The following is a 13,441-nucleotide window of genomic DNA, read 5'->3' on the forward strand; positions in this document are numbered from 1 at the left end:
GGGATCCTGATTCTTTGTTTCGCAGTACCAGGTGGTCAGGAGAGATTATACATGGGAAAACAATTTAATTGACTTTAGCATGAAAACCAGATTTTTCTGGATTTGTCTTTTTATTTTTTTTATTTTATTGGATTTTTTGGGCCCTGTGTAGACCCCATTCCAATAGTACATTTAGAAGGCTTAGGAGAGTTAGGAAAAGATTTAAACATTTTTTTATATGTTTTTAAATAGTCCTATCTGGGGGAGAAAAAGCTTGAACTTGAGGAGAGGAGACTAGCCCTTGAGGAAAGAAGGATTAAGATGGGCTTGAAGCCCAAAGATGGTGGCAGCAATACCAACAATACCGGGGACAAAAAGGAATCCTTTGACCCTAACATCTCCAAAGGGATTGTCCCCAAGTTTAGTGATGGTAATGACATTGATAAGTGGTTTGCAGCCTTTGAGGGGGCCTGCAAAACGAGAGGGGTAGGTTGCCAACACTGGGGCTCTCTACTTTGGGAGTTATTCTCAGTAAAGGGCAGAGATAGACTGCTGACACTTGATGAGGAGTTAGCGGAGTCTTATCAGCATATGAAGAATACCTTGATAGAAGGATTTATACTCACTACTGAGGAAAGCAGTTTGAAGTTTATGGACACCCATAAAGGTCAAAACCAGACATGGGTGGACTTTGTGGACTCTTCAGTAAAAGCACTAGAAGTCTGGATAAAAGGTTGGACACTTATGATGGGCTGTATATTTTAATTATAAAGGAGCACATTTTTTTAAACTAATTGTACCATACAGAAATTGCATCAGCATTTGGGGATTCCAATTTTCTCTGTCAGAGAGCTAGGGAGTATAGCTGATATGGTGGGACCGACCACAAAAGGGTTCTCATATTTCCCAGCAGGGGAAGGAGGTGAGCAACCAACAGGATAAAAAGGTGTTCTCTAAAGGCCCCCAAAGTTCTTCTCAGGATGGTGAGCCCCAGACTTATCCCAGACCAAAGGTAAAGGGGATCAGAGTAAAAACTGGGATCCAGCAAAGGCTGTGGGTTGTGTCATGACTGTGACTTCGCAGGGCATAAGAAAGGAGATACAGCATGCTCCAAAAAGTCCCCCAGTGGTGGACAATCCGAGGGATTGGCTAGCATAGCAGTGGGGATCGAAGTGGACTCTGGAGAGGCCAGAGGGTACACTGAGCCTACTTTAATTTCCCTGGGTGTGGTGGATATTGAAGCACTGGCTGTCTTGCCCACAAGCCTGGAGAAGTATAAAAAACGGCCAAAGATGAATGGGATTGAGGTAGAGGCTCTGAGAGATACAGGTGCCAGTGGGTGGCTGCTAGACTGGTTTCTCCAGACCAAAATTATACTTGGTGTTAGTCACCAGGTGACCAAGCTAACAATGAGACGAAGCTCCATCCAATGGCCTTGGTAAGCTTAGATTCGGGAGGGATTACTGGCCGAAAGGTCGATGATGTCCCCTGCCATCCTAATGGGGTGTCTGTTGGGATAAGGTCTGGAAACTTCTGAATGGGCAGAAGTAGATAGGAAGGATCATGCAGAAATGCTGGGTCTTCTTGAGTGGATGTTTTTTACCACAAGAGCACAAGCAACACATCGGAGAAGCTTGGATTCTGAAATAGTGGACCAAGCTCCATAAGACGAGAGAAAGGGCAAGAAGTCTGCTAAGGCAACTTCTCTGAGGTCACAGGACCAGGGGGTAGAGTTCTCTTGAGGGAGCTGCCCTGGTGCCTCAGGAGGGGACTGCAGCAGATGAAGTCTGGCCTAAACTGGCAGAGCTCTTAAGTGCAGGGGGCCTCCAGAGAGGACCTATGCCAGGGGTAAAAGCAGCGCTTTCTTCAATTGTTTTGATGCTGTTTAAATGCTTTGTTTTTTCTTTTGTATAAGCCTGACTGCTCAGAGCCACAGCTACCCAGGGTTGAGCTAGGGGTTTACAAACAAAACCTACTAGTTCTAAAGCGATTTGTAAGTGTATTACACAGTGAGGTTGCATACCCACACAATATAAAACACCCCATTACCTCACAGTGAGCAGTCATGTCACATTCAGCAATCATGTATAGTAGGGTGCCTCGAGAGTCCTTACAATGCCATTCTTTTTCGGGGTTCTGAAAGTGCTAAATTCTTTTTACGCTTATAAGGAGTCCAAAGTACTCTCTGTAGTGTACCAGCATAAATCTCACCGTGCAGGTGTAGGGAAGAGCTTGGTCTTGAACATCAGTTACATTGTATTACACCAAGCTTTATCAACTACGCCAGGACCTTCTGCCAACTCTCTTTAATGTGGCATCCCACAACCATATAAATCACGGAAGCAACGTGTCCGTTTTTCAATGATTAAATAAATAGTTTAAAGCTTGGCTGTCATTGTAAGATTTTTAGCTTTAAAAGGAAGCTTTTTAACTTTAAGACGTTGTAGAAGTCCAAGTTGGTCAAATCAAATAACTCTTAAAGGTGGGCAAACGAGAGATAACAAATGTATATTTAAATCCCTACTCAAGTGAATGCCCTTTTCAATTCAATGTCACATGACAGTGTTTTGCTATTTACCGTTCTGTTATTGCCACGCAATAGGACATAAGATTATTTCATTAATGGAGGGGGAAATCTTTTATCTAGGGATAGTAAGGTATCGGCCTTATCTGTGATAATTGGTGCGAACAAATTGAAACATTTTGATTTTGTTATTAAAACAAAATCAACTGTAACAAGTGTATAAAATCATTTTTGATCGATAACCAAGCCTGATATGAACCTAGTCCAATGGTGTTTTGAAATCACCACATACCTTTTATGCACAAGAAAAGCAGTTGGGTTTTTCTGAAAGTCTGTTAGTCCTACTGCATACTTCTTCTTGTCAAATCTTTTACTTTAGTCTGAGCCAAACAAGGTTTTTTTTGGTCCTTAAAAGTTAATGGTTCCAATATTCTTATGAAAGCGTAAGGGAAATCTGGAGGACCGCATAGCAGATTTGTGATTTACAGTGGGATTAATAATGTTGGAGTTCATATTTTAAAGCAAAACCAAAGGAAATGATGCAAGCACTCACCCCCAGTCAACTGATCTGGGTTTAATCCATCACTGTTGTTTAGCCCACTCGTCCACCCCAGTTCAGACATGGCCATATGCAAATCAGTCTGACCCTGTGCCTCATGGGAACAGTCCATCCCGAACTGCCAAGCCATGTCTTCCCTGGACCAGAAACAAGCTTCCTAGGACCGGTTTCTGGCATTTCAGCAGTCTTCAGCCAGGCTTGCTTGAATCCAGTGGCAAAGTGAGCAAGGGACTCGCGTCTGAGCATACCCTGCCAACTTATGGCAAACAAAGCAAAACCAAAGGAAATGATGGACGGAGTGTTGAACATTGCAAGGGAGCTGCTTTCCACCTAAACTTGAGAACTACCCAGAGTTCTCTGCTTCTTTTTTGCATATTTTATTCATCACTCTATGCCTGAAAGGGTATTTCTTTGACTTATACTGGGTGCTCCCTTGTGTCTGGACAAAGCTATACCTCTCTGAAGAGCTCTAAGTAGAGCGAAACACGGTGTCAGGGGTTGCTTTTACTTATTTCAGGTTGGCTTGATTGGTATTTTACCAATTCAAAGCTGTAATACTGTCCCTGGAGTGGTAATTGGCTTTTGTCATTTTACAGCTCGGCAAGGACAGCACTGTGCTAGTCCTATGCTTAAAGACTTTGCTGTACAAATGGCAAAAGACTTTATCCTTTTCTATCTCGGCGTGGATGGCACTGTGCTAATCCTATGCTTAAAGATTTTTTTTAGAAAAACGGACATTTGAGGTGAGCAGATCTAGAGTGTCGCTGGTGTTGAGAGTGTTCCATACAGGAGCTGCTTTCCACCTAAACTTGAGAACTACCCTGAGTTCTCTGCTTCTTTTTTGCATATATATATATTGGCATTTTTCATAATATTATTTTGGAGTACATGCAAACTTTTTTAGTTTTTTATACACCCCGTTTTGGGTATACAACATATAATCCACTATCCTTTCTAGTTTATCATAATAAGTAATGATGTTTTGTTTCTTTTAACTCTTAGCTGGAACAGTAAATCGAGACAATGCTACGCTGCCATTACCATTCTTACATGACATCCTAGTTGTATCTCTAGGCTTTCATCTTCTAGACCAGGGTCCAGCATTGCCAGTTATGTTTAACCATGTAACAGTAAAATAAAACTTCAAACTAAACTTGTGCAGGAGGGAGGTGAACTTATGGTGCTAGGGATAACTGTTTTAGAGCTGTGTTTTGCAGCTGTGGGCCTGAGAGGTCCACGGATCTTGCCTGTACTCTGTGCAGCGCTCCCTTCCCAAGTAATTACCATCAGTGCTTGGGGTGCCTTAGGGTAATCATGTGGATGATTTGTGTTACCAGTGAATTTTTGCTGTGTTCGAATTTTCTCTACTAGACGGATGCATTCCCACTTTGCACACCATCACTGCTTGTCTGTGTGGGGTTTTCACAGGATGGCATAATCTCTTTCCATGGATCTGTAATAGGGTGTTGCTGCACTCCCCTAGCTTCTTCCAAACTCCGAGCTCTACAGTTAGTGCCAGCCCAGCTGATGACGTCACTGTTCCATGTTGTGACCTGTAGCCCACTAGCCGATTTCCACGTCAAGGCTATCCTTCTTTTGGCCAAGGCCATGGCTAGCTCTATTAACCTATTCCTGACTTTGCGCCTATGTGGCCGAGGAAAGAGTCTCAGATGGCAAACCTCAGCCGTGGGGGACAGTTCCTGTCCCAGTGAGTCCTTAATCTTCATCAATATTGCATCCCAGAATTTATGCACATTTGTACATCCCCAGGTCATGTGTATGAAGTCTGCATCAACATACTCACATCTCTTGCATTTCCGCAGTCTTCCCTCCCCTCCTTCCCCCCCCCCCCCATATGTGATGGCTGTGGGGTGTCATGTAAGACATGTGTACGCAGTTAAACTGTATATATCTCAGTTGTGTGTTACGGCAGATCTTCTTGGGGGATTGCAGAATCTGTTCCTACTCTGCATCTGTGATTTCCCTGTCTATGGTCCTCTCCCACTTCCTCCGTAACACATGCAGCGGGTGGAGGGATGCGCCCAACAGCGCAGCATTGAAACATTTCACCCGGTGTGCTGCATCTCCCAGGGCAATCAGTGAGTGCAGAATTGGATGTTTGTCTGGTTCCTCACTGCCCTTTCCCCATACCTGCCCAAAGGCACACACCAATGCCTTGTACTGCAGAAACTGTCCTGGGGGAGATCACAGCTGTCCACCAGTTCTGTAAACTGGATTAGTGTCTTTTGGTAACAGTCGCCTACTATGTCCAATCCTGCTGCCATCCAGACAGGCAATTGTTCTGCCGTAAATATTGATTTTTGGTCTCTATATGGTAAGCCAATTATTGGCAACAGTGGAGTATATTTCGGGGATGCAGACATTTTGGCCAGGCAACGTCTCCAGCTCTGTAGGGCCTTGGCTTGCAATGTTGATCGGCACGGTACTATGCTCCTAGGGTCCAGCAGTTTGGCACGCAAGAGACTGGGGTGTGCCCCATGCTCCAGCAGGAAGGTTCCCTCTACGTTCACTCCTTCAAGCCACTGCGCCAGCCACTGCAACTGGGTGGCCAGGAGATACAGCTCAAAATTCGGCACCCCTAGGCCACCTTTTGCCTAAGGTTGCGCATCAGGGAGTCCAGCTGTCAAAACCACCCCGTGAGCATCAGGACCAGTAAGTTGGCAAAAAAATATAAAAGACTGGGTAGCATGACCATTTTGGTCAGTGAGATCCTGGCCATGATGGGTAGCTGCAGAGTACACCAGAACTGCACACATGACCGGGGGACCAGAGTGCCCTGTCTAGGTTCCCCTCTCTTAGGTCATCTAGAGAATGAAAAATGTGGATGCGTAGGTATTTAAATGAGCGTGGGGTCCAATTAAGGTTAACCGGCAGCGTCACGGGTCTGGACAGAGGCCCCTCCATAGGGAGTAGGTACGTCTTGGACTTGTTTACTCTTAGGCCCGATAGCAATCCAAAGCGATCCAGGAGCCGTAAGGCTGTATCAGAGCCCACCACGGCATCCCTTCGATAAACCAGGAGGTCATCTGCATACGAAGAACTGATATGTATCCGACCGTCTACCCTAAACCCCATTCCCTCGCCTCCCATGCGAAATAACTCAGCCAACGGTTCGATTGCTAGTGCAAATAGGAGAGGTGAGAGAGGGCACCCCTGTCTGGTACCTCGTGATATCTCAATCTGTGTAGATATTGTGCTACCTGTTTTAACCCTTGCCGTTGGACTGGTATGAAGAAGTTTCACCCTTCTCTCCCCAAGGCCCATGTATCTCATTGTCTCAAACAAGTAGTCCTAGCCTACTGTATCAAAGACCTTTTCTGGGTTGATAGAAAGGACCACTGCCCGTGGCATGGTACTTGCCTCAGGGTGATTTATGGAGTAAAGTCTGCGTAGGTTATAAGAGGTATTGCGGGACGGGATAAACCTTGCTGAGAATCTTAAAAGTCCATGTATAGCATGGAGAGTGGTCTGTAATCTTACCTGAGGACCCACTGCTGAAGTCTTGGGCAGGGGGATCACAAACTCACTCTGGGTGGCTGCAAGGAGTCCGCCCAGTCGTAAGGATTCAGCATACAGATTTACCAGCTGTGGTGCCAACCTGGGTGCAAACCTTGCATAGAACTCCGCAGGGAGACAGACCATCAGCCGGTGTTTTGCCGTGGGCCATGTCAGTAATAGTATTATTGACCTTCTCCTTTGTACAGTGTATAATGGAATGTATAAATATGGATAATATTTTTTTTCTGAAACGACGTTTCTACATTTTTGGCAAATGATTGCATAATGAGAATATGTAGCAATTTTGTAATAATTATTTGTACTATAATTTTTGTTGGATGCTCTTCAAGTGATCCAATTGTGTTGCGAACAAGAAGTCGGGACAGTGAGCAGCCCTGACCTGTCTTAACAGGAAGAAGTCTGAAAAACGTATAATCTTAATATTAGGTTTTAATAGTTGACAGTGCTGTGACTGCACTAAAGAAGGTGTCACCTATATTGGACTTTTACAGCATAGCTGGTAGGAATGGCCATGGCACTCTATCAAATACCTTTTTGGCATCCAGTCTAATTGCAGGTGCTGAAGACCAACATTTATCGGCTTATTTTAAAATGTGTTGGAAAAATCTGGTGTCACTCGACAAGCTCCCTTTCATGAAGTCTGTTATTTTGATATATGGTAATATTGAGGACAATCTGTTAGCAGGAATCTTAGCATAAATACTACATTCCTTATTAAGAAGAGACATGGGTCTGTAACTAGACTGTCCTCAAAAGCCTTTTTACTCCTTCAATATTGATACTAAAGACATGCCTGTACAAGAACCAAATGCTGTCCCAGAGAAACAGAAATGGGAGAATAGGTTAAGCAAATGATGCAGAAGAGGGACTCTAAATATTTCATAAAACTTTTATTAGACCATCTGGTCTTAGAGCTTTCCCTAGTGGAAGAGTGGCAATTGCTGACGATACTTCCTCATCTGTGATATCAGTGTTTTTATTTCAGAATTGCACATTTATCAGTATGGATATTGTCTTGCGTAGTTACAATGCACGAGTATGATGCCAAAAATACACCTGACAAATCTGAGTAGATATCTGTACTAATTAGCACGCTCTATTGCTTGCTGACTGATGACACAATCGTAGGCAATCATTGTACCTTTTGCATCATTTGTGTGATTTATGGTTTGTCTTGCTCATTTTCTTGCTTTTTGTTTCAATAGGAATACAGCATGTAATAGAAAACTGTGTCCCGGACTCCAAAGATCCACGCTTCTTCTGTGAACTTTGTGAACATCATTGTGAACTGGAACCTTTGATAGAACATCTGAACAGCTTTGAACACCGGAAGGCATATATTGTACGTTTTTCAATACAAGTGTAACTGGTACATAGTTTAAAACTGCTTCGAGCATAACTGAACTCTATCTACACAGGATCATCTTTTAAATATCCTCCATTGTTAGGATCTTGAAACAATTAGTTTAACTTGTTTTGTGCCTGGGAGAGTGAAATCTAGTAGGGCTTCGCTATTTTTCTTGTTCCACAAGGGAGATCCCCTGATTATTCGTTTTCCAGGAAGTGGCCGATTTGGAATACCACTTGCTTGCTTTGCTACCATGCTCTAGCTATTTTCTTCCTCACCTAAAATGTACTTTGTAACCTTAAAAGCCTGCAGGCATACATGTAAAGTTCCTACTTTCCACAATAAATGTTTAACAATAGATCATGGATGTTTTGAAATGGAGTATTCCCAAAGTGTTCCCACTATCATAGTGAGGGTGGCCACCGTCCCATTTTATCAGCCTGAGTTGGCTGGTGATGGTAGCAGTAATCATATCTTTATTTAAGCATTTTCAACAACAGAATACAGTAGGAAGGAGAGAGGGGATGAGGAAGACAAGACCAAGATTTTTACATGTGTTACATATAAATACAACTGGACATGGTTGCAATTAAGTACAGTATTCTACATCTGCATAAAAGGGGAGACATGCATCAGTTTCTGTACAGGAAGGTCCACTGAAATGCGTTCTTAGAGGACAGAGAGCAGGGGATCTTATGTTACTGCTCTGACAGTTGGCTGGTTTGGCATGGGGAACGTGCAGCACTGGGTGGAAGAGGGGATGGTGAAGGGGAGTCTGGGTCTAAAGATAGTAATTACGAGTGAAGATGTTGCCAGAAATCCTTAGGTCATTCAGTGGAAGGTTGCAGTGTTGAGTAAACCTCACTCATTATGTTGCAATAGGTCATGCTCCAGAGCCAAGCCTGTGTGGTGGTGAGGGGGGCGTTAACATTACCTCAGTGGAGAGCGACCACTGTCTGCTCTTAGAAAATGAAAAGAAAACTTTTCATATTTCTTTTTTAAATGCAACCCATTTTCCTTTAAGGAAAACAGGCTGCATTTAAAAATAATTGCTTTATTTAAAAGCAATCACAGACCTGGTGGTCTGCTGACCCCAGCAGGCCACCATCCCTGTGGTTTTAGCGATTCCTAGGGGGTCGGAAATTGTGACTTACCTCATTAATATTCAAGTGGAAGGCCATTTGTGACCCCATAGGAATCACAAAGTGTTCAACACACTTTCATATATACTGTTTTGCGATTCGGTAATCGCAAAGCGGTTCCTACATGCATCTGGCCCATAGTGCTAAAGCCTGGATGCATGTATTCTGTTATGTAGAATATTACAGATTATGGTAGTAGACACAGGAAAATCATGGGTGTAGAAGATTTGTTGTGTGATAATTCTTATTAGGCCATTTTAGGAGAGAGTTTATTATTGTTGCAACTGTAAACATACTTGTAATTTTATTATAGCATGACTTGTGTGATAGCTTATGCTCAATATAGTAGTTTTAATCGGTTATAAGTCGGTGATAAAGCTAAAAGCCTAATTAGTATATTGGGAAACGTTATTTCAGATGACTTGGGTCTGATCTTTTATCATGTAAAGTTACTACAATTGCAGTAGACCTATTTATTTTGACATGCATGTGTTAAAAACAGTAGGCCTTTAAGGGTGACTTGGTAAGCCCTACAGATGTATATTTTGTTACATTGAATCTCATATGTTACCTTTGTAGGCAATGATTTGGGTGTTGATTGAACCTTTGGCAACACCGCAGGAGTAGAAGATTTGCACTTGCTAGAAAATCCTTCCGATTGCCTGACCGGCTTAGTTTTTTTTAAGGATCTTATAATCAAGCGATAAGTTTAAAATGCAGGCATACATATAAATATATATATACATAGAGGAGCTTTGGGTCAGCCCTTTTCTGCCATTGATCTTATGAGTGTTATTTGTACTCTTCTGACAACAGTTACATCATGGGGCAGTGGTTCGGCCACTTAAGCCATTGTCTCTCTTGCCCTATGAAGGGCAGCATTTGTCTGATCCCATCTGCACCTCCATCTTAAAATTTGTGTTTTCCAATACCAGAGTTGCTGGACCTACCCTCTTTTTAGCTTTGTATTCTCCTTTTGCGGGCCCCATTTAGTTAGTTTCTGTGTTCTTTTTACTTTCCTTGTTTAGAGACTACCACAGCTCTCCAAGCCGTGCTCATAAGCCCTTTGCTTGCTGCTTATTTAACCTGTAATGCAGTGCACCCAGTGCGGCCACAGGCTCTAACCTGGTGACCATCATAGATTTGTATTTCCATACTGTATCATTGTTATACTACTCCAAGATATCCAGCATGGTGGTGCTGACAGTGATCCGCTATGTACAATGCTAATGCCCCAGGCCACCCGTTGCTATATATAATATTTGTTTTTGCAATATTACGCCTGCCATGGTTAGGCCGTAGCATGTTTCATTTATCTCGCTTATCTTGTTGAGTTTGGGTGTTTTTTACTCTAGTTCTGTGAGTGGGTGTTTGCAAGAATGAGCCAGTTGTTGAATGAAGGGTTGCACGAGTGCAAGGATGAGTGGTGTGATGTGTGATATTACATTGAGTGCCTCAGCCCATCAGTGACTGAAGAGGCACTTTAATTTGAGCAAGGGACCCACGTCTGGGCATACCCTGCCAACTTAAGGCGACCAAAACAAACACAAGGAGATTATTGACGGAGCGCTGAAGTTGGCTGGGTATGCTGAGACATGGGTCCCTTGCACACGTTGCCACTGGATTCAAGCTAGCATGACTGATGAGGGGTGTTACCCTGGAACCGGTCCCAGGATGCTTGTTTCCGGTCCAGGGAAGACCTGGCTTGGCAGTTCGGGCTGGACTCTTCCCATGAGGCACAGGGTCAAGACTGATTTGCATATAGCTGAGCCTGAACTGGGGTGATGAAGTGAGCTACTGAGCGATGATGGATTCAACCCAGATCTGTGACTAGGGGTAAGTGTCTGAAAAGTTTCAGCACTTTGTCCATCATCTCCTTGTGTTTACTTTCATTTATAGGCCAAAACAGTTGGCACTGTCAGTGCTTATTTTGCAGCATGAATCTTTCTGAATTCTCATGGTGTGCATTATTCCACAGTTTTTTTTCTTCTTCTTGAGTTGGCATTGTTGACTATTTGGTGCTGTGCCTGTCTCCGATAACATCAGATTTACGCCCCGGGTCCTCCACTGCAGGGTTACCAGCTAAAGTTTCTTTTTTTTTCTGCCATTGGGTCTGCATGCAGTGGAGGGAGCTCTCGGACGGGCAGCAAAATAGTTTTTTTTTCTGAGGAACGCCAAAGAAGAACCTGAACTAACTGTAAAAACACAGTCGGGCACTGAAGAACAACACAAGTCACCGAAGGAGGTCCGAGGAGGTCTTGTTCTAAACCTTTTTTTTTTAAAAACCCTAGCAGACCACAAGGTCCCTCAACCGCACGGCCAAAGAATGAAGGTAAGACATGGAACACATGCTGTCCAGGTTCTGCCCTATGTGTCACCATCAGTTTGCACAGAAGGATAGCTATCGAAGTGTGCAACTTGTGCCTGCTCAGGGACCACAAAAAAAACGAGAGGACGGCTAAACAGTGTTGGACCACTATGCAATGGCACAGGCCCAGAAATAGACTCCTTGGACAAAGGAGACATATAGCAAAGACAACGCAAAAATGGTGCAGCAACATGATGCTGACGCGGTCGATGCAGAGAGGGGAAAAACACAGAAGAAGCAGTCAATGAAAAATGCAATAGCCGGAGTTCAGATGATACTGGAGAAAATCGGGACAGAGCTGAAGGGGTTGGACTTCAAAACCAAGAGGCCCACATTGAGCTAGAAGACCGCAGAACCCAAACAGAGGCACAGAAAGCTTCTCAAATCTAATTGGAAAGATACCGCTGAAGACAAACGCTCTGAACCGTCCTCCGCCCCACAAGGGGAACAGGAGCATGTGAGGGAGAAGTCGTCTTGCAAGGGGGCTACCTGATTGATGATGTTGATGCAGAGAAAACAAAGCTCACCATCAAAAACAAGAGAAGTCCAGGGGCCAAAATTGGAGACCCCTATCGGAAGAAACGAGGAGCTCCATGACAGCTTGAGGGGAACCAAGATTCTTTTTCGGCCTCTGAAGCATACAGTGGTCGAAGGCAAAGAGTTGGAGCTAGAACTCCTTGTAATATGAGAGCAGAAAAAGGCCTTCAAATTCCAGGAGGGATTCAACTAAAGCCACTTCCAGAAAAAATATTCACGGCTGACACCTCTGAGTACTGGCAGGACATTTACGCCGATTTGCAAGAGGGAGGTGTGGACACTTACCCTTCAAAGCCCTGCTACTGAATGACCGATCCGTGTACAACGCAGTGGTGGTGAAACTGGTGGCGGACACTTACGATGTAGAACTTGAGGAAGAACAAGGAGCCAAGCTTCGTACTAGCGGCCCTATTGCCGTCACAGCAAAGGAGCCAGTTCCTTCTAGTGCTGCTAAGCGTGCTGGGGCAGAGAAGGGAGGCCTTCAGATAGCCAGTCACGCAGCTGGCCGTCACTCAGTGTGTGGAGGAAAATTAGTAATAGTACAGGCACTCCACGCACAGCCCGCATACATCTGGGGATCTGTTGATGCAGATTCTATTATAGTCTCCACGACTCAGTGGGCCAACATGGCCAGCATCAGTGGACCAACCACCTGATAGAGCCAGCGGGTGAACATAGGCAGGAAAATGGAGAGATCATCGGCAGCCCAGTGGATAATCGCCTACTCCAGTGCCCTACTGAACGGATATGCCCACCAACAATGGGAAGAGGCCCCCCCTCCCTAAGGCCAAATGAGCCTCAGGATGCCATCCCCGAGGCCATATTTTAATTATAAAGGGGGAGGGTGTGTGGCCCCTGACCCCTACGAGGCCCTAGAAACCACATCCCCCGAAGCTATGTTTTAAATATAGGGGAGGATGATGCACAACCTCCCTCCGAGCATGAAGAGGCCTAGGGGACCCTAACCCCCGGGACTGAATTCTTTTATTAAGGTGAGGTTGGAGTGCAGGCTACCCTTCCCAAGACTTATTAGACCGCATTAATGTAATTTGACCCCAGGGTATGGCTGGGGCTAAATTACATAATTGCCCACAACATCTACCCCCACCCCCGAGCGTTCTCAGCCCCCGTGGACCCCATCTGTAGGAATCTGACTCTTTGTGTCAAGAATCTGATATACTGTGTAAAGAATCCAGGGGTTTCCTTATGAGTGGATAGGGGCTTGCTGTGCGATCCCAAAGTGCTCTATTAAGGGGTAGTGTGATTGAGAAGCCTTAGGCTTAACACAGAGGAGTGCAAGACATTTGCAAATGCACACAATGATCAATAAATGACACACACTACTCTAGCAGGAGATCCACACCAATTTATAAAAATAGCAAGTATCTTTATATATATTTAGGCATCTGAGAGAAATTGTTCCTGTAAATACAATATCAATTCT

General features: G+C 44.2%; 1 protein-coding gene across 4 annotated transcripts in view; it reads left to right on the plus strand.

The window, feature by feature from the left end:
• The window catches only part of LOC146831607 (uncharacterized), a 331,737-nt gene that overhangs the window by 105,002 nt on the left and 213,294 nt on the right, over positions 1–13,441 (plus strand). For all 4 annotated transcript variants that reach the window (XM_085605955.1, XM_085605956.1, XM_085605957.1 and 1 more), the window contains one exon: positions 7,808–7,944. In XM_085605955.1, coding sequence (XP_085462081.1) covers positions 7,808–7,944 — 137 coding nt within the window. The remainder of the gene's footprint in view (positions 1–7,807; positions 7,945–13,441) is intronic.

The sequence above is a fragment of the Triturus cristatus genome, chromosome 5_1 (assembly GCF_964204655.1).
Source record: "Triturus cristatus chromosome 5_1, aTriCri1.1, whole genome shotgun sequence".
Lineage (NCBI taxonomy): Eukaryota > Metazoa > Chordata > Amphibia > Caudata > Salamandridae > Triturus > Triturus cristatus.